The 16,178-nt window shown below is 37.2% G+C and overlaps 1 protein-coding gene across 9 annotated transcripts in view; it reads left to right on the top strand.

The window, feature by feature from the left end:
* The window catches only part of DLG2 (discs large MAGUK scaffold protein 2), a 986,985-nt gene that overhangs the window by 387,868 nt on the left and 582,939 nt on the right, over positions 1 to 16,178 (top strand). Inside the window, exon 2 of one of the 9 annotated variants that reach the window (XM_083854324.1) lies at positions 7,819 to 7,899. The exons of the other annotated variants lie outside the window; for them this stretch is intronic. Coding sequence (XP_083710450.1) covers positions 7,819 to 7,899 — 81 coding nt within the window. The remainder of the gene's footprint in view (positions 1 to 7,818; positions 7,900 to 16,178) is intronic. 9 annotated transcript variants of the gene reach the window in all.

Below are 16,178 nucleotides of genomic sequence, written 5' to 3'. Positions count from 1 at the left end.
GACATGCTGAGCTGAGACTACAGTCTCTAGAGGCATCAGGAGACCAGTCTCCCATTCGAACATTTCAGTAAATTATCCTTTCCCTGAGGGCTGTCAGAGCAAGCACAGTTATTAGCTTTGGTAAGAGCAAAAAGAAGGGAAATATAATTCAGTCAAAATTTGTGCCAGATAAATTTTATGGGCTTGATATATCAATAGATACTTTAGAAAAACAGTACATTAATGCTTTTTCCAACCCTGGAAGATTTTTTTATTATAATTATTTGAGTTGTGCTGGACAACCAAAATCTTTCACCAGGAAGCACATCTGTGATATCCTCACAGGCAGCAGGACCAAGAAAGGTTAGAAAACCATGACCAGATGCTCTCTGGAACAAAGTGGGCTGCTGGGTTGAAGCTGAACTAGTTCTGTGATATATTTGCTTTTGGGGGATACTGGTACTTCGTCTCATTGATCCATAATGACACCTGTGTCTTAATGTACATGGTTTCTTTGAGGGTGGAGCAACAGAGGAATATTAATGTTTTAGTCTTACTACAGAGTTTGGGAAGCCGAGAGAATTAGAGGATCTTATTTCACTTATTATCTCCATAATTAAAATGCTAAATTTCTTTCAATCCTCTTATTCTACTCTGCGAAGCCTGAAAAAGGCTTTGGCAGTACAGGTGATAAGGGCCAAGCAGTTGGCTCTAATAAAGAGGAAGACTTTACATTGTGGGTGCAAATATCTCATGCCCCTATTCCTGGGAAATCAATTTAAGCTAGTACTGACCACAAACTGTTGCTTTGGGAAATCCTTAACTTTTTCACAAATAAAACCTTTTTGTTGCTTGTGAAATTTATGACCCACAAACTGCATATAAATCTGTAAGAGAGCTGCTGTTTGTAGGCAAAGTCATTCATGCAATTGAAAAAGGTTTGGTAGAAAAAATTGTCCTGAGCCTAAATCTGTTTCCTAATAACTGGAATTTAATAAGCAGTCTGGTCTCAAAAGAGACAGGCACAGAGACTGCCAGAGCAGATTCAAGGTAAGACACGGGAAAATGACTGCATTTAGTAGTGGCACATATTTAACACTTATTACCAGTTTTGGAAAAAGTATCTGGAGCAGATAAGAGTTGGACATTGCAATCATCTCCAAAATGTTAAAAAAAAAAAAAAAAAAAAAAAAAAAAAAAAAAGAAAAAAAGAAAAAGGTGATTTAGCATGAACAACCCATGAGAGAGGGTGCAAAATACATTGAATTTGTTTCAGTATCAGTGATTGAATTATTGCAGAATATACCATCTTACAATATGCAAAAGAGGACAATCCCATATGTTTGTACTTAATAATTAGCCTGTATCAGAAAATGCTTCTGTGAAAAAGGAGGTCATGCATATCATCCATTTCTGTGGTAATAGTACAAATGGCTTGGTAAATAGCTGAGAACAGACCATAGTTTACTGAGCATGTGTTTAAGCACTTTTCAATGAAGATTAGTTATAATCGTATCATCTCTTATCCCCATAGTTCCCTGTTTGAATGGCTGGTCAAAACAATGTACAAACCCCCTTCAGAACAACCATTGCCAAATCAATCAGCAGTGGTGCTCTGTAGCCACCACTTTCAAATTCCAGTGTGCCTCTGGTGAAGTGGTTGTCTCTGATAGCTCTGATTAACAGAAACCTGTAAACACATACATTCGCATTGCCAGCAACCACCCCTAAAATCACTTTCAAATGGGAAAAGAAAAATACATCATTGATATAATTTGAATTCTTGGGTACTTGTACTTCAGGCAATGGCATTGTGCACCTCTAGTTATAGTAGAAAGTGGCTGTGTGTACACTGCAGAACAGAAGGTGCTTACTCATGTCCACACCACATGAGTCTGGCTCCCAGAGCAGTTTTGACCTGGCAGGAGCTGTAATTCCAGCTGGAATTATGCAGAACAGCCAGGACTTCATGTAACATGTAACATCTAACAGTGAAGATAATGAGGGTCCAAATTTGAGCATGTTCCTCAGCCTCCTTTTCTTGAGTGATTCAGCCATTTCCAGAAGTAGTAGTGCTACAGCATTGCAGCAAGTCCAACTAACCACGACAGGGTGCAGCTTGAAAAGGGAGCACACAAAACAACTGAGTTTGCATCCATTTGACAGCAACAGTAAGGATGTTTCAGCTGACACATGTTGGACAGAAGCCATGGCTCTGGAAATCTCCAAACAACTTTTAGTAAGGGTACTTGTTAGGTTGACCAAAAGGATGTTAGCTAACATGTGTGTGATGTTTTCTGACTGTTAATATTTGGATTGGAGTGGAAGGTATGCTTTGGGGACTGTTACTTTAATGGCTGAATTTCCTAGACAGTAGAGCAATTTCATTTCTAAGCCTCTCAGTAGGTATCAGACAAGGGATAAAAAAAAGCTCTTAAAGGATCCCTGGGAAACAAGTAGTCCCTGAATGCCACAAGAGCACCAGTGGACTGATTTAATTTTATCCATTTCATGAATGAAATATAGTACTAGGATTAGAGAGAAGTGGTTTTGCAGTAGTCATATAATATTTTTTCTATGGAATTAGTTTGGAAAAGAGATGGTTTCTGCAATGAAAGTATAGAGATCATGATTTTCTACAGCAGCAGTGAAAAAGTAGTAGGTTACCAAAAGTCTAAGTTTATAGTTGGTAACACACATGGATGTCTGACGTCTCTCCTCTTGTCTGATACGATTCTTTCATTTGGTTCCTCACTTTTCTTTTCTATCATTTGTTCCCCTAATAATCCTTTCTCTTCAGTTCATCCAAGACAGTATCAAGCAGATACTGGTATTACCGAGTAGCTAACCACAAGCACCCTTGGTGCATCTAAGCAGGAACATGCATATGTTATAGTGTAGGTCTGCTCTGAACTCCAAAGGCTTCCTTGAATCCAGTGATGCTCTTTTCTGCAGTTCCTCACAATTTTGTTTTTACAGAAGCAACTGGATTAACAGGAGACAGCAGCAGTGATTTTTTTTTTCCTGGGTTTGATCCCAATGTAGATTTCTATTCTCTGCCAGTTGCAGTCATTCTCTTGAGCCCTTCTCTGTCTGTGCCTCTGTGCATCTCTGTGAGTTTAGAAGTCCCAGTTTCATTCTGTGTCACAAGTATTTGTGTCAGTCAAATATAATAATACATGGTAGCAAGTGTAGAAGATTTAACTTAATCATAGCTGTCACTTAATAAAGTCACTTTTTGATGGATTAGGAGATGAAGCCAGAACTGGTTTAGGTACAAACAGAAAAAAGTTGCTGCCTGTTTTCCTGGGCCTTTGGGACATCACTTTTGCTTAAATCCAAGAGGGCATGAGACATGGAGGCAGTCAGAGCATGACTGCAGAAACCCTAGATGCAATACGTCATCCTAGTGCCCACATCCAGATCAAGGATTGGAAGGGGAGATGGTTTCTAACGTGTTTATTATGTAAAACGTATGCACAAATTGAGGCACTGGGTACACTGGCATAATTATCCACTGTGAGAATGGATACCCTGGTGCTGAATGTGATTAACCTGCAAGCAGAGCCAAGAACTATTCTTGTTTCAGAAAGCCCATGTTAAACCTGCCTGCCTGTGAAACTGCTCAGTGTTGCTGTAATTGCACTCATTGCTGGCACACATTGTTAATAACAAGCATTTTTGCTGTTGTAGACAAGGGTAAAATGTAAAGATGTTGCAGTGAGCCAAAGCTTGAAAGCCCTCACTTAGCTTGTATGCTCAGGATTTAAACTGCTGGGGAAACTTTATGTCTCTGGCTATTTATTATTACATACAACATGTTCTTGGAAACCACTCCACATTTAACAGCAGTTAAACCCATCTGCTGCTCCTGAATTTTCATTTCATTCACAATCCTGTTTTAAAAGTATTTTTGGACTTGTCTCCAATATGCTATCAGCTGTTCATTATTCTGTTCTAAATTGATAAAAAGAATGACTCAAATTTTAAAAGGAAATTGTACCCTCCTATATATTTTTTGAGCTTTTCATCGGAACTTGCCTTTCTATCATTGTCTGACATAAATGAAATTTTTAGTTTAAAAGCAATTATTCACCATGGAAGTTCATGCCCTCCTGCTCAATTCTGTGGAATTAATCTATAGTAGTTACATCGCTGGCATGAGGAACAGACTTGAACTTAGCACTGTGATCACAGATGTTCAGTATATTGAAGTTCCTGTGAGTGCAACAATTTTTCATGGCTTTATTTAAAAATACTATTACCATTTTCTTTGCACATCTCTCCTCCCTATGTTCATATTTTATTACTGTTACTTTGCATGGCAGTACTTCAATGCCCTCTACATATGACTAGCAGGAACTACTGTAGATTTTCATGAGATTTCTTTTTGATTACTTTTTTAAAGCAGAAAACTTTATTTTCCTCAGTTTTATGGGTGTGGCTGATTTTTTTATGATACTGCATGATGTTCTCGTATGAAGGTAGTATTTGTTGGACTGTGGAACTTCCCAGTATTTAGTAGGCACAATTTTTTTTCCATGGCAATAAACTGATTCTTCTTTAATCTGCCTGTTAACGTGGCTTTCCAGACTATAAGAGTATTTAAATCCTTCTAAAATTGGTGTACTTCAACACTGAAACTTGCTTGGCTCTAGATCTTGCACAAAACTTATTTTGGGTGTTGGATCCTTGGATTTATGGTAGTTCATAACATCTAGGGAAACTTGGAATTTATTTTTTTACTTTTAGTTAAAGAGTGGGAGATTTCGATTTTCTATGCAATAATCCCCCAAATTTTATATTTTTTTAAAAATATCTGCATTTAATAATAGCTTGTGTGAATAACAATGTCTGTTAGAAAAGACTTCTTTAAAATAATAAAAAAAAAAAATTAAAAAAAAGACTTTTGGGGGTGAGATTCAGTTGTCTAAGATAGGCATACAGTGCTATTTCAGATGTCCTGTAAGATCTGAGCTGTGCATATGGCTGTCAGAAATGACAGAAGGAAGCCCATTCCCTTTTGAAGAAGCAGCTGGAGACAAAATGATACCTTAGTGCATCTGATGACATGAGACAACTCTATTTGGGAAACTTAGTCTCACCTTTAGTGTTGCCACATTTGTAGCTCACATTTTGATGCTTAGGAAGAATGCTGTTTTAAATGCTACCTTACTTGCATTTGAGTAGAGTTTATCCAAAACATGTTTTTTTATGAAGAGGATTACATTTCTACAATCATTACATCTGCTAATGGCATTGTAAAATTTTACCTGGGAAGCAAGTATGTATTTATTTTAATTTAGCACCAAGGAATATGCCTTTTGCTTTGAGCTGGTTAGTAATCATCTGATTCCAAATTCAAATTGCTGGAATTACTAGGGAATAAACCTCTCATGAAGCCCAAGCCTGTAGGACATGGAAAGGACTGGAGACTTTCAATGTTTCAGCACCCTAGCAGTTAAAGGTTTTCTTCATAGCAGCAAATTTGGAGTGATTTCACTGGTTTCTCTCTTAGTTGGAAACAACTGATCACTATCCCTGTGCAATATCCTGTTTTCAGTCTTCCCTAGGTTGTGAGATTCCTCTTCTGTAGATTTTCTTTGGCTTTTTCGGTGCTTATCTTAAAACAAAGTGCCCCAAAATGATACAGTTCTGCTGGTGTCCCATCACCAATGATTACAGCACAATTGTTTTAACCCTTGTGCTTATACACAGCAATTCTTCATATCTTGAATGAAGGCCATTTTGCAACAGAACCTCACTCTTGGCTCCTCCTCAGTTAATGATCTCAGCAGATGTGTTCCTTACTCTCTATTTTTGGTTTTGGTGTTTCCTCTGTCAGGGATGTGCTTACTGCTTGCTGTGCATTTCTTCTATCCGTGTTGAGGGTACTACACATTTCTTTTTAGAAATCTCCAGAAGCAAATACATCTACGCAGAAGCTTGCTGTGGTTAAAGTGCATCAGCTCCAGTGGACTTGTCCCATACAGTGCTTTGTGGTTGTTCCTGGTGGCCTTGGTGCTGATGTTAGGGAACCCACAGCTGCCCGTTACACTATAAAAGAAGTTACTCTAGATTGTTTTAATGTAAAAATCCTCTCTGTGTGAGCTCAACTGAATATTCAAAATTCTGTTCATCCCACTTCAGTGAGGTGGGAATGCACCCTCCAGAGTGACTCAGGGAATTTAAGCCTGAAGCCATTCTCAGTATTTTCCCATGTCTCAAAGAAGCTCCTAGCTGGCACAGCTAAATGCCTGCAGACTGACAGCATCAATATAAGCCTCAATTCTTGAAAATACTGTTGTATGACAACATTAATCTTTATAAGCAGAGCCAGAAGTCCCTTTTCCTCAGACTATATACTGGAAAGTGTTACACCCTGAGATTTTTTACTATTATTAGCCATTATTTATAGCAACAGAGTTTTGAGACTTCCCTGAATGAATTGGCCTAGTGGTTTTATGCTTGCTGTGTTTTATGCTTGTTGTTAAAAAAAATACTTAATCTTACAGTTGAAAGTGAAAAAGTGTTACCTTTTCTATATAAGAGGTAGTGGGTTTATACCCAAAGGGAGCCTACGAGAAGGCTGGAGAGGGACATTTTACAAGTGCATGTCGTGATAGAACAAGGGGAAATGGCTTCAAAGCATCAGAGGGCAGGTTTAGATGGGATAATTAGGAAGAAATTCTTCACTGTGAGAGTGGTGAGGCACCGGCACAGGTTTCCCAGGAAAGCTGTGGATGCCCTGTCCCTGGAAGTGTTCAAGGCCAGGTTGGATGGGCCTTTGAGGAACCTGGTTTAGTGGAAGGTGTCCCTGCCCATGGTAGGAGGTGTTAGAAGCAGGTGATGTTTATTTCCTTTCACACCTAAACTGATCTATGATTTTTATTCTTTTTAAAATTTGTATTCTTTATTAAAATAGAAACAAAAAGTCTCTAAAGTAACCTAGATGAGGATCAGCATTACATAAGCATCATAATGAGTATGGCCTTTGTAAAAATGTTTTTCAGTCCCTTGTGTATTAAACATTGTGTAAAAATGCTGCTGGACGCATAGCTACAGATATGGTAGTTTTGCTATCAACAAAAACCGAGAACCTTGCCTTATGTCTCTCCTTACTGGCAGGGCTCTTCCATACTGTTGTTGTTTGTTAAGAACTCATGTGTTTTCTACAATAGCATTGACTCATGCCTATGTGGGAGACTGAATCCATTATAGATTTTCTGTTTCAGAAAAAAATGGAAGCCTGACGTTCATTAAAAGCAAATATATAACCTCCTACTGTTAAACTTCATAAATTCATAGTGATAATTAGAGTGGGTTTTAAAATTTAGAAGCAACAGGGTTAGTTCTAATTTTAGTTAGAAAGAGGTGGACTGTCAAGAGAATGTTTATTTATTCCTTGTAGCCTTCTTGCTTCATTTGCTAATAGTTATTTGAAATTAGTAGATATTGCATACTAAAAATAAACCTAAATACAGTAGTACAGTGTTAATTATTGTAAAATATACATAACTTGCTTGTTCTTCCTTCAGTGATAAATAGCTAGTCCATAGATATTAATAATCAATAATATGCACTCACATTTTAATACATTTTAATTTAACAGACTCACATTTTAATTTATATAATATAATACCAATTAATTTTTTTTATAAAGCCTTTGGGCAATTCGGTGTGTATTAACCAATTTACAGCTTCAAGGGAATAAATGAGCCCGCTCCCCCCAAAAACCGACCTGGGAAGCAAACCCACACAACTAAGCCCCATATGCAAAGACAATGAAAAATCTGAGTTTGGAACGTGTCCTGAGTAGATGTCTCTATGTACTTCCAGAAAGGCCAAGAGGAAGAAAATCCCACAGGTAGAGGCCTTCAGCTGGGACCTTTTCCTGAAATGGAATGGACTAATACACAGGTGAGAGTAGTGAAGTTGGCTGTGAGAAGTAAGTGAGGAAAGCAAATAGTTTCTGAATTGCTGCTTCATAGTTTTGCCAATTTTTCTCCACCAATGCTTCCCTGCACACAAAAGGGCTCATTTCAAGTTTAAAAAAAAATTTTAAAAAAGGTACAAATGTTTCAATAATTTCCAAGATGCTGTGGCAGGTAAGAAGCCATGGCTACATACAGATCAAACTGAAAACAGTTTGAGCTATTAAGAAAACAATGTGGCTTGAGTTGACTTTTGACATTTGAGGATATGGCAGGATATTGCCATGGTAGTCAAAGGAGAGAGACCTGTCCTGATTACAATTCTTTTAACTTAATTTGGATGGCTTCTTTAGATAGAGGGGGATCATGCCCTGGAAATTACTTTATCTCTCCATTGTCTAGACATCTTTATGGTCAAATAACTTAGGTGTAAATGTCTCGACTTTGTTATCACAAGCAGTCAGGAAAATTTCATCTTTATCTTCTTGAAATTTCTTTTTATTGCCTGTTGGTCTGGCAGAGGCACGATGAGACTCTGAGATGCAACAGGCAAGACCAAACCAGGATATAGGACAGGAAGACTAAGCATATTTATGGACCCAGAGAGCCTGACAGAAAAAAAGCATTGTTGAAGTTTGATTTGGCTTTTTGGGGTTTGTTTTGGGGTTTTGTGTGTTTATTTGTTGTTTTTTAATCAAAGAATTTTCCCAAGAGATGAGTTGTCATTGAAACCAGAAGTACAAAAAACCCCTCCAAATCAAACAAAACTTCAAGTGACACTATTGCACCAGAATAGTAACCTCCATAAATTTGTTATCAAAATACTCAGTTTAGTTTATGTTGCATTTGTGTGCTCAGTTTTCAGTGTATGACCTTCTGCCATTATGATAATAGATGTGTGAGAAACTTGATATTCTGGCTGTTTGCCAGCTGGGTTCTTTGCAGTCTCAGGAGAAAAAGAAGGCAGATTAAGATATGAAGATAATGCACACTAATGGGATATTTCTGGTAAAAGTAGTCTAAAGTGATATATTGTTGATGTCCAAATTACTATCCTTTGTTATCCAGGGTTAACAAGACTGAGATAAATAGGACGGATGAGGATTCTGAGTGATCTTGCACAGCTCTCTGCCAGCTGGACATCAATTTATAATGGCTTAGGATGTCTAGGTAATTTTCCTTAATGTAAGGGCCAAAAGTATGTAATGATTAAGGTGGCAACCTAGGATAAATTTAGTGGCAAGCATAATGAATAAGAACTCTTACAGTATATATCTGGACACTCAATTTCTACCTCCTAAGATTTCAAGAAAAGTTAAACAAAGCTTATTTCTTGATTTATTTTATGTGTGAATTAACTAATTTTCGCTGCTTTTTTTTTTTTTTTTTTTTTGTAATGCCAAAACTAAGAAATGATGCCAGTCAATCAGTGTTTAATTAATTGTGTCATTTAGTCATGCAAAGATGAACAAAAGCTCTGATACCTCTTCAATACTGAGTGGCACACAGTAGGAGGGAAGTGCTGTTTGCTCCTTAGCAAGCCCATATGGTGGTAGGAGATCCAGTGTCCCTACTGTACAAACAGCACTGAATCTTTCAAAGCATGTTAAACAACATCTGCCAGTGATAAAATAAGTAAAGCAGGAGGCTCATTACTTGGTAACTTTCACCTAAGAGCCTTAAAAAAGGAGGCTGAAAAGATCTGTTGGAGAATTTTTTAAATTCTGGAATGTGAGTGTCATGCTATTATTTTCACCTTTTTTTCTTTTTGCAAATAATACTGCAGAGCAGGCTAGTTCTATTTCACCTCTCGAAAAAATATTGGAAAGATTAAGGAGACTTTAGCTAAAAAACCAAGCATAAGAACAAATTGGTGGTAGGAAGAAATTAATGACAGTCAACATAGTTTTAAAGAAAAGCAATTATACTAGATAAACTTCATTCCAGAAGGTGAATTTGCTTGTCAAATGGTCCTAGGTGTTGTTTAGGCTTTTGTAAGGCATTTCATTTAATTATTTCATCTGGTATAAAATAAATAACAGCATACTTTATCAAAATAATATTCCTTGAAAAATCAACATCTCAAAGCATTAGTCAATGAGAAATGACCCTTTTTGAGGGATCATAGAATCATAAAATAGAATCATAGAATGGCCTGTGTTGGAAGAGACCTTAGAGATCATTCAGTTCCAACCTCCCTGCCATGAGCAGGGACACCTTCCACTAAACTAGGTTCCTCAAAGGCCCATCCAACCTGGACTTTGACACTTCTAAGGACAGGGCATCCACAGTTTCCCTGGTCAACCTGTGCCACTGCCTCACCACTCTCACAGTGAAGAATTTCTTCCTAATTATGCCAGCTAAACCTGCCCTCTGAGGCTTTGAAGCCATTTTCCCTTGTTCTATTACTGCATCCTCTTTAAACAGTCTCTCTCCACAGTCTTTCACAGTTTATAATCAGGTGTGGGCAAGATATTTCAATATTTTCACAAATCCTTTGGAAAGCAGCATGAATCCTTGGATGTTAGAATTTGAAAATAATGCAAAGACCAAAACAGTAGGAAAAAAGAGAAGGATGTAGTAAACAAGTAGCGCAATCCAGTTACAGTCTAGCCTGAAAACAGAGGTCATTCAAACAAAATTGTTAAAATTGTCTCGAGAAGAGAAGTATTACACAGCCAGAAGGAAGCAATGACTACCTTACATACATATGGGGACCCCTACAGCTGGCATAAAAGATGATAGGAATGTTCCAGAGGAAAGAACAGGCAGCTCAGTGGGGCTTGTATTTTTAACTTGAATGTAAAAATCCTCACTAAAAATTAAGAGTAAGGAGATGGTTTTATTGGTAAGAGCAACAGTGAGATTGTAGAACGAAATACTGTACCAGGTTATGGCATCTGTAATTTATAAAGTTAATAAATAAATATCAAAAGAAAGAAGAGAGAATTGAGTGGAGAAAAGTTGTTCCAGAGAGGGACATGACATGACAGCATATTCCTGTGGGATGACTGGGAATAAGGATTCTTCACAGTAGCAGAGAAAAGCAGAATGTGTACCAAGGTAAGTGTAAACCAAGGCTAGGAAGGTGTTTTAAAAGTGAGAACATAGGACAAACCATCAAAGAAAGCAGTAGATCTCAGCCCTGATATGTTTCCAGGATTAGGTGCTTTCCTGAAATAGGTGTGTGCGCTGTTTAAGACAAGCTGTTGTTGTCAGTGTTACATATGGCAATACATTAGATCCCAATGATCCAATGGTGCTTTGTGCCTTAAACTCCACGTCTTTGAGGTCCCGAGTCAGATAAAACATCTTCTGCACAGGAAGGTGGGGTTAGATGGTATTTTGGAGGAAGATTCAGCTCATAGAACTAATGCTTTTTATCACCTTCTTCCCCAGTCAGTAGTTCAAATGGAGAAATGTGGAGCTGTATTAATTGGCCTAATGAAAGCATTTATTTCCTTTTTACTTCCTTCCCACTTCCTTCCATTTTAATTCATTAAAAAGTTCAGTACACCCACCTCCTGGCCTACATGTGTGGAGGATAAAATTTGAATTCTTCTAGATCATGAACTTCTGAATTAATTTTCCTTCACTGATTTTTAACCTGTAGTTGCAAAATTTTGATTAAAACAGCAGGGTTTGGTTGAGAGGGGTTGATGTTTTGCAGTGCTGTCTGTCTGCCATCTATATCTCAGTCATATTTTTTATAACTGGTTGGAGATCAGGTGACCTTTAAAATGAAGTTCTAGACATATATGTTTTTCCAACTCCTCTTGAGTCATCTTGGGCAGCTTGCTTTGTTCTCTTTCCCTTTGCTTTCCTACCTGTAAAAGCATAATAGCATTTTCCTTTCTTTTACAAAGGACTTTGAGAGACTTTGTAGTGACTGTAGTTTTCTTTCTGTTTGACATAGAACAAATTCATTACTATACTACCATTACACATATTCTCAGAGCAGTGAATGATATGTTCTCATCTGATAACACTCTAGAACACTTGGAGGTAAAAAGAAACAGAGTCCCCCAGCTACAAATCCATAGGTGCACTTATCAGCCCCTAGAGAGAGTATATTTAAAATAAGCTTTGTTTTGATTCCCTCCCTACATTCATTGTAGCATGTCTTTTCCTGCTTTGACTTGCACCAAAAATAAATTATTTTCACTTATTCCCACCTTACTTACCTTGTATCATTGCCTGGGAAAAAGTGACTCTCCTGTGCAGGTAGGCAAGGATAAAAAGGTCCATTGTTCAATTGTGAAGCCTTCCAAAAAGCATTTTTCATGGTTTTTGCTTAATTCCTCAGCAAAGTCTGCCTTTGTTTTAATGTCTAAAAGAAATTCAGTGTCTCAATAATGATGGGTCTAAACCTCTGGTGAAATCCTGATGAGAACTGTTGAGGAATGGGTGCATCTGTTGTCTCCTGTTTTACACTCAAATGGGAAACTCGCTCAAGCTTGGGCACTCCTTTTTCATTCTGGATTTCCTTAAAGCCTTCAGCAGTGGAATTGCAGTCCTTAACACTGGCACTGAGATGTTATGGCTATAGATAACGGGCTAATGAGAAGTTGGCCTTCTTTGCATAAGCTTAACATTTCACCTGGGAAGATGGAATTGAGCTCCTGTACCCCTTATTGGAATCTGAAAATTCAGGTTAGTACATAGGCAGAGTTTGAGTCTTAAAACCTAGAATTCCAGAAATGTCTTTGCTCTTCCCTATATACCCCTATAGAATTATTTCTCTATGAAGATTTTTTTGAGCTGAAAGTACTGCATGGGCATCAGGAAGTCTTAATCTGGCCTGCAGTAAGTTTTCATTATTTGGTATTACTCATGAGTAGAAGAGATGGAGGTGCACTTTATAAATTTGTTTTCCCTTTGTTTAGTGTATCACTTGATGTTCCCTTGTGGTCTCTCATGAACCTTGTTAGATACTGCTCAGGCAGTCCAGCTTATCAGTGCTGTGCCCTTTCAGTCTTACAAGCTGAGAATTTGCTTCACCTCCCATTCAAGTAAATAATAAAACTTCAACAGACTTAATTGCATCCAAGATATTGCTCAGTATTTCCACATGAACAAACACAGATGTTAGCAACACTTGACAGCCTTTATTGCAAAGATCTTTCTTCTGGCTTGAATTTTGCTGAAAATTGTCTTTGTTGTTAAGAAACAGGAATTTATAAAACTTTAAAAAAGACATTACCTGTGGACAGTTCTTTAAAAGTGAATGTCTTTTGGGTGGCTTCTATTGCGAGTCATCTTTGATATAGTATTAGAAAATTAGTAATTAATACTAGTAATTCGGTAAAATACTGTAGTGACTATGCGAACACATTTTACCTGAAGTGTTTTGTTTCTGTATTCCACTCTCCCACACAGAAGAGTGTTCACTATAGCTTCAAAACTGAAGCTGAGGATTTTAAACAATCTTATATCTCCTTTGCAGTCACCATTAAAGGTAAACTGCTGGTTTTGACTGTCAATTAAGTAAATCTCACATGCTTTCCTGCAAAGGTCTAATATTAATATCCAGATTAGGTAAAAGAAAACTGAATATACAGCTAGTAATTCTGCTCCACAAAGCTGAGGAAAGTACTGGTAGCATCAGTATTCCATATTGATTGCATGTATTATATGGGGTAAAGTGAGTGCTGGAGCTTGAAATAAGTTTTCAAACAAGTTATTGCCTTTTTTCGCTTCCATGATGTAATGCAGCAATGCATTAATTTACAACAAGATGATTTGGGGATAAGTGTTACGGAGGCAGTGAAGAGTTTGTTCTGCTTTTAATTGATGCTGTGACCTACATTGTTCCCCAAGGCAGCACAGACGTTTTTTCAGAAAAGTCTCCTGTTAATTATAATTGTACTCTGTGGTGCTGGGTCAGTTGTCATTTCCATTATATAAACTTTAAAAACTGAGGGGGGTGGTTGGGTCAGGTATTTTAGCTCACATTTGGTGAAGCTTTGTTCACTTGTCTATAACCGTTTCCTGAACTGATGCTGGCTTCAGTCTAATGATCACTTCTGTGCAAACCCCTGCCAATTCTGAGAGCTCCAAGAGGTACCTTGCTGAAAGCACTTTCAGCCTTCTTGGAAAACGAAGGCAAAAGTGCTGCATATTAGTGTCAGCTACATTCCCATAGCCTCCTTTAGAGCCAATGTGTGGTCTTGATCATGTGCTAACCCTGGTTTCTGGACTAAACCTTAACCTCACTGCACTGCTGCATATGCTCTGTATTTCCTTCAGGAGGTGTCACATCCATAGAGACCATCATGGGGTTCTTATAACATCTGCCTCATAGAAACAGGGAAATTTGTTGGTAACTTGGAGGAGAGATGATACAAAGAAGTCAGGCATTTCGAAGGAGAGGAAATCTATTTCTTATCTCTAGACAGTACAAGTTATATTTAATTAGAGCATTTCCTTTCTTTTGTAGACATGTCCCTGTGGTCAGCTTGCAATATCTGACTCTTCTTCACTTCCTTGAGAGATTTTTCGGTTGTTGTTGTTTTTCCCCCCTCATAGTGTTTATCTCTTTATATTACTTTTTTAAATGTAAATTTTCACTGGATGATACTAAAGCTGTTTTGCCTCCATTACAACTTTCTTACTTGAAATATTTGGGATTTTTTTATTGTTTAGTTACATATAGTTTCTGCCAACAATCGCTGGAAAACAGGTTGTGTCAAAGTGGGGTATTAGCCGCATCTTCCAGGCAATTACTGATAGGACAAGGGAAAATGGCCTCAAGTTGTTCCCAGGAGAGGTTCAGATGGATATTAGAAAAAATTTCTTTACTGAAAGAGTGGATAAGCATTGGAACAGGATGCCCAGGAAAGTGGCATTGCTACCATCCCTGGAAGGGTTCAAAAAACGAGTTGACATGAGACTTTGCTATATGGTTCAGTGGGCTGCATGGTACTCAGATGAAGGTTGGACTTCATGATCTTGGAGGTCTTTTCCAACCTTAATGATTCTAAGATTCTAAAGTAAACTCGAGTGGAATATCATGAGAGCTACAAGTGCTTCCCAACCCTGAAAGACTGACCCAGGATGTCTCAAGCTTAAAGACTCAAAAATCAGCAATCTTTGTAATCTTGCAAATTATCAGGCAATCTTGAAATAATTTTATGAAGTCATCAGCAGTAAAGAGTCAAGAAACTGAGATTCAGAAAACTTCAGGACCCTGAAGTCATAGTATGAATTCATAACCTTTTCAAATATTTTTAAAATTTTGCATCTAAGGATAATTTTCCTTAAGAAACATGTTTCTTCTGGATACATCATCCTGATTAAATACATTAAAATGCTATTATTTATTAAAGTTAGAAAATTGTGATATCCCTAATCATTGGGAAAGATTGATGTAATTCTTTTAGCTATGAATGTAAATTCAGATATTAGTCATAATTCAACTTGTAGTTTAAGATAAAATTGCCATGGTATAATCTTTCTGAAGAAAGAAGCATGTTCTATCTTAAAATGTACTGCTTGCACCTTTACTTTACATTGGTGGCTGCTGCCCCAGTCAACTGTCCTACCTAATTTTTTCATGCATTCATTCTCCAATTAAAGGATTAAAATTATTTTTCTCTTCACTTCACTGTATAAAACTTCACCTATTCAAAAAAGCACAAGGAAATTGTAAAATAATGGCTATGTAAGCAGTCTATTAAATGTTATTAGAAATACATGCTCTTACTGTAGTGAACTCAAAGTCTCCTGATTGTTTATATAAAATGTTTATAGGTGGTTTATAGCTACAAAGGGGATATTTTTTTGTGTTATTTGAAAATTTGTTTTCCTAGGGTAGAAGTGATCATGATAAAATGATATCTTTATAGTACAGTTGTGTTTTAAATATAAAAGAGTACTCTTTATTTTCTTTGTGCAATAGAAATGTAGAGCTTACTGTAATGTCAAGGGTCTATGTTTCTAAGAAGAAAATGTTTGGTTAAAATTTTTATCTCAGTGTTGGAGTCGAGTTACAAGCATATTTTTATTCAGATACTTTATTGAGTAAAGTACTGAAAAGATAGATAGGAATTAGTAGGTAACTTGGAGGATTTTAGAGAACAAAGAGAAACAATTAAGAGTAAACTGATTAACTCACCTGGGAGTGAGGTTTTACCATGGGAGAATTTTTTCTACAATGTCTTTTGCACTCAACTCTCAATAACAAAAAAGCAGCACTTTTTCACTTGTTTACAAAACACGTTGTTACTGATTAAATTGCAAATGAAGAATAGCTGAGTTTAGTTT

This window comes from Zosterops lateralis (assembly GCF_965231275.1).
Source record: "Zosterops lateralis genome assembly, chromosome: 2".
NCBI classification, from domain to species: Eukaryota; Metazoa; Chordata; class Aves; order Passeriformes; family Zosteropidae; genus Zosterops; species Zosterops lateralis.
This window is presented reverse-complemented; position numbering and strand designations above follow the sequence as displayed.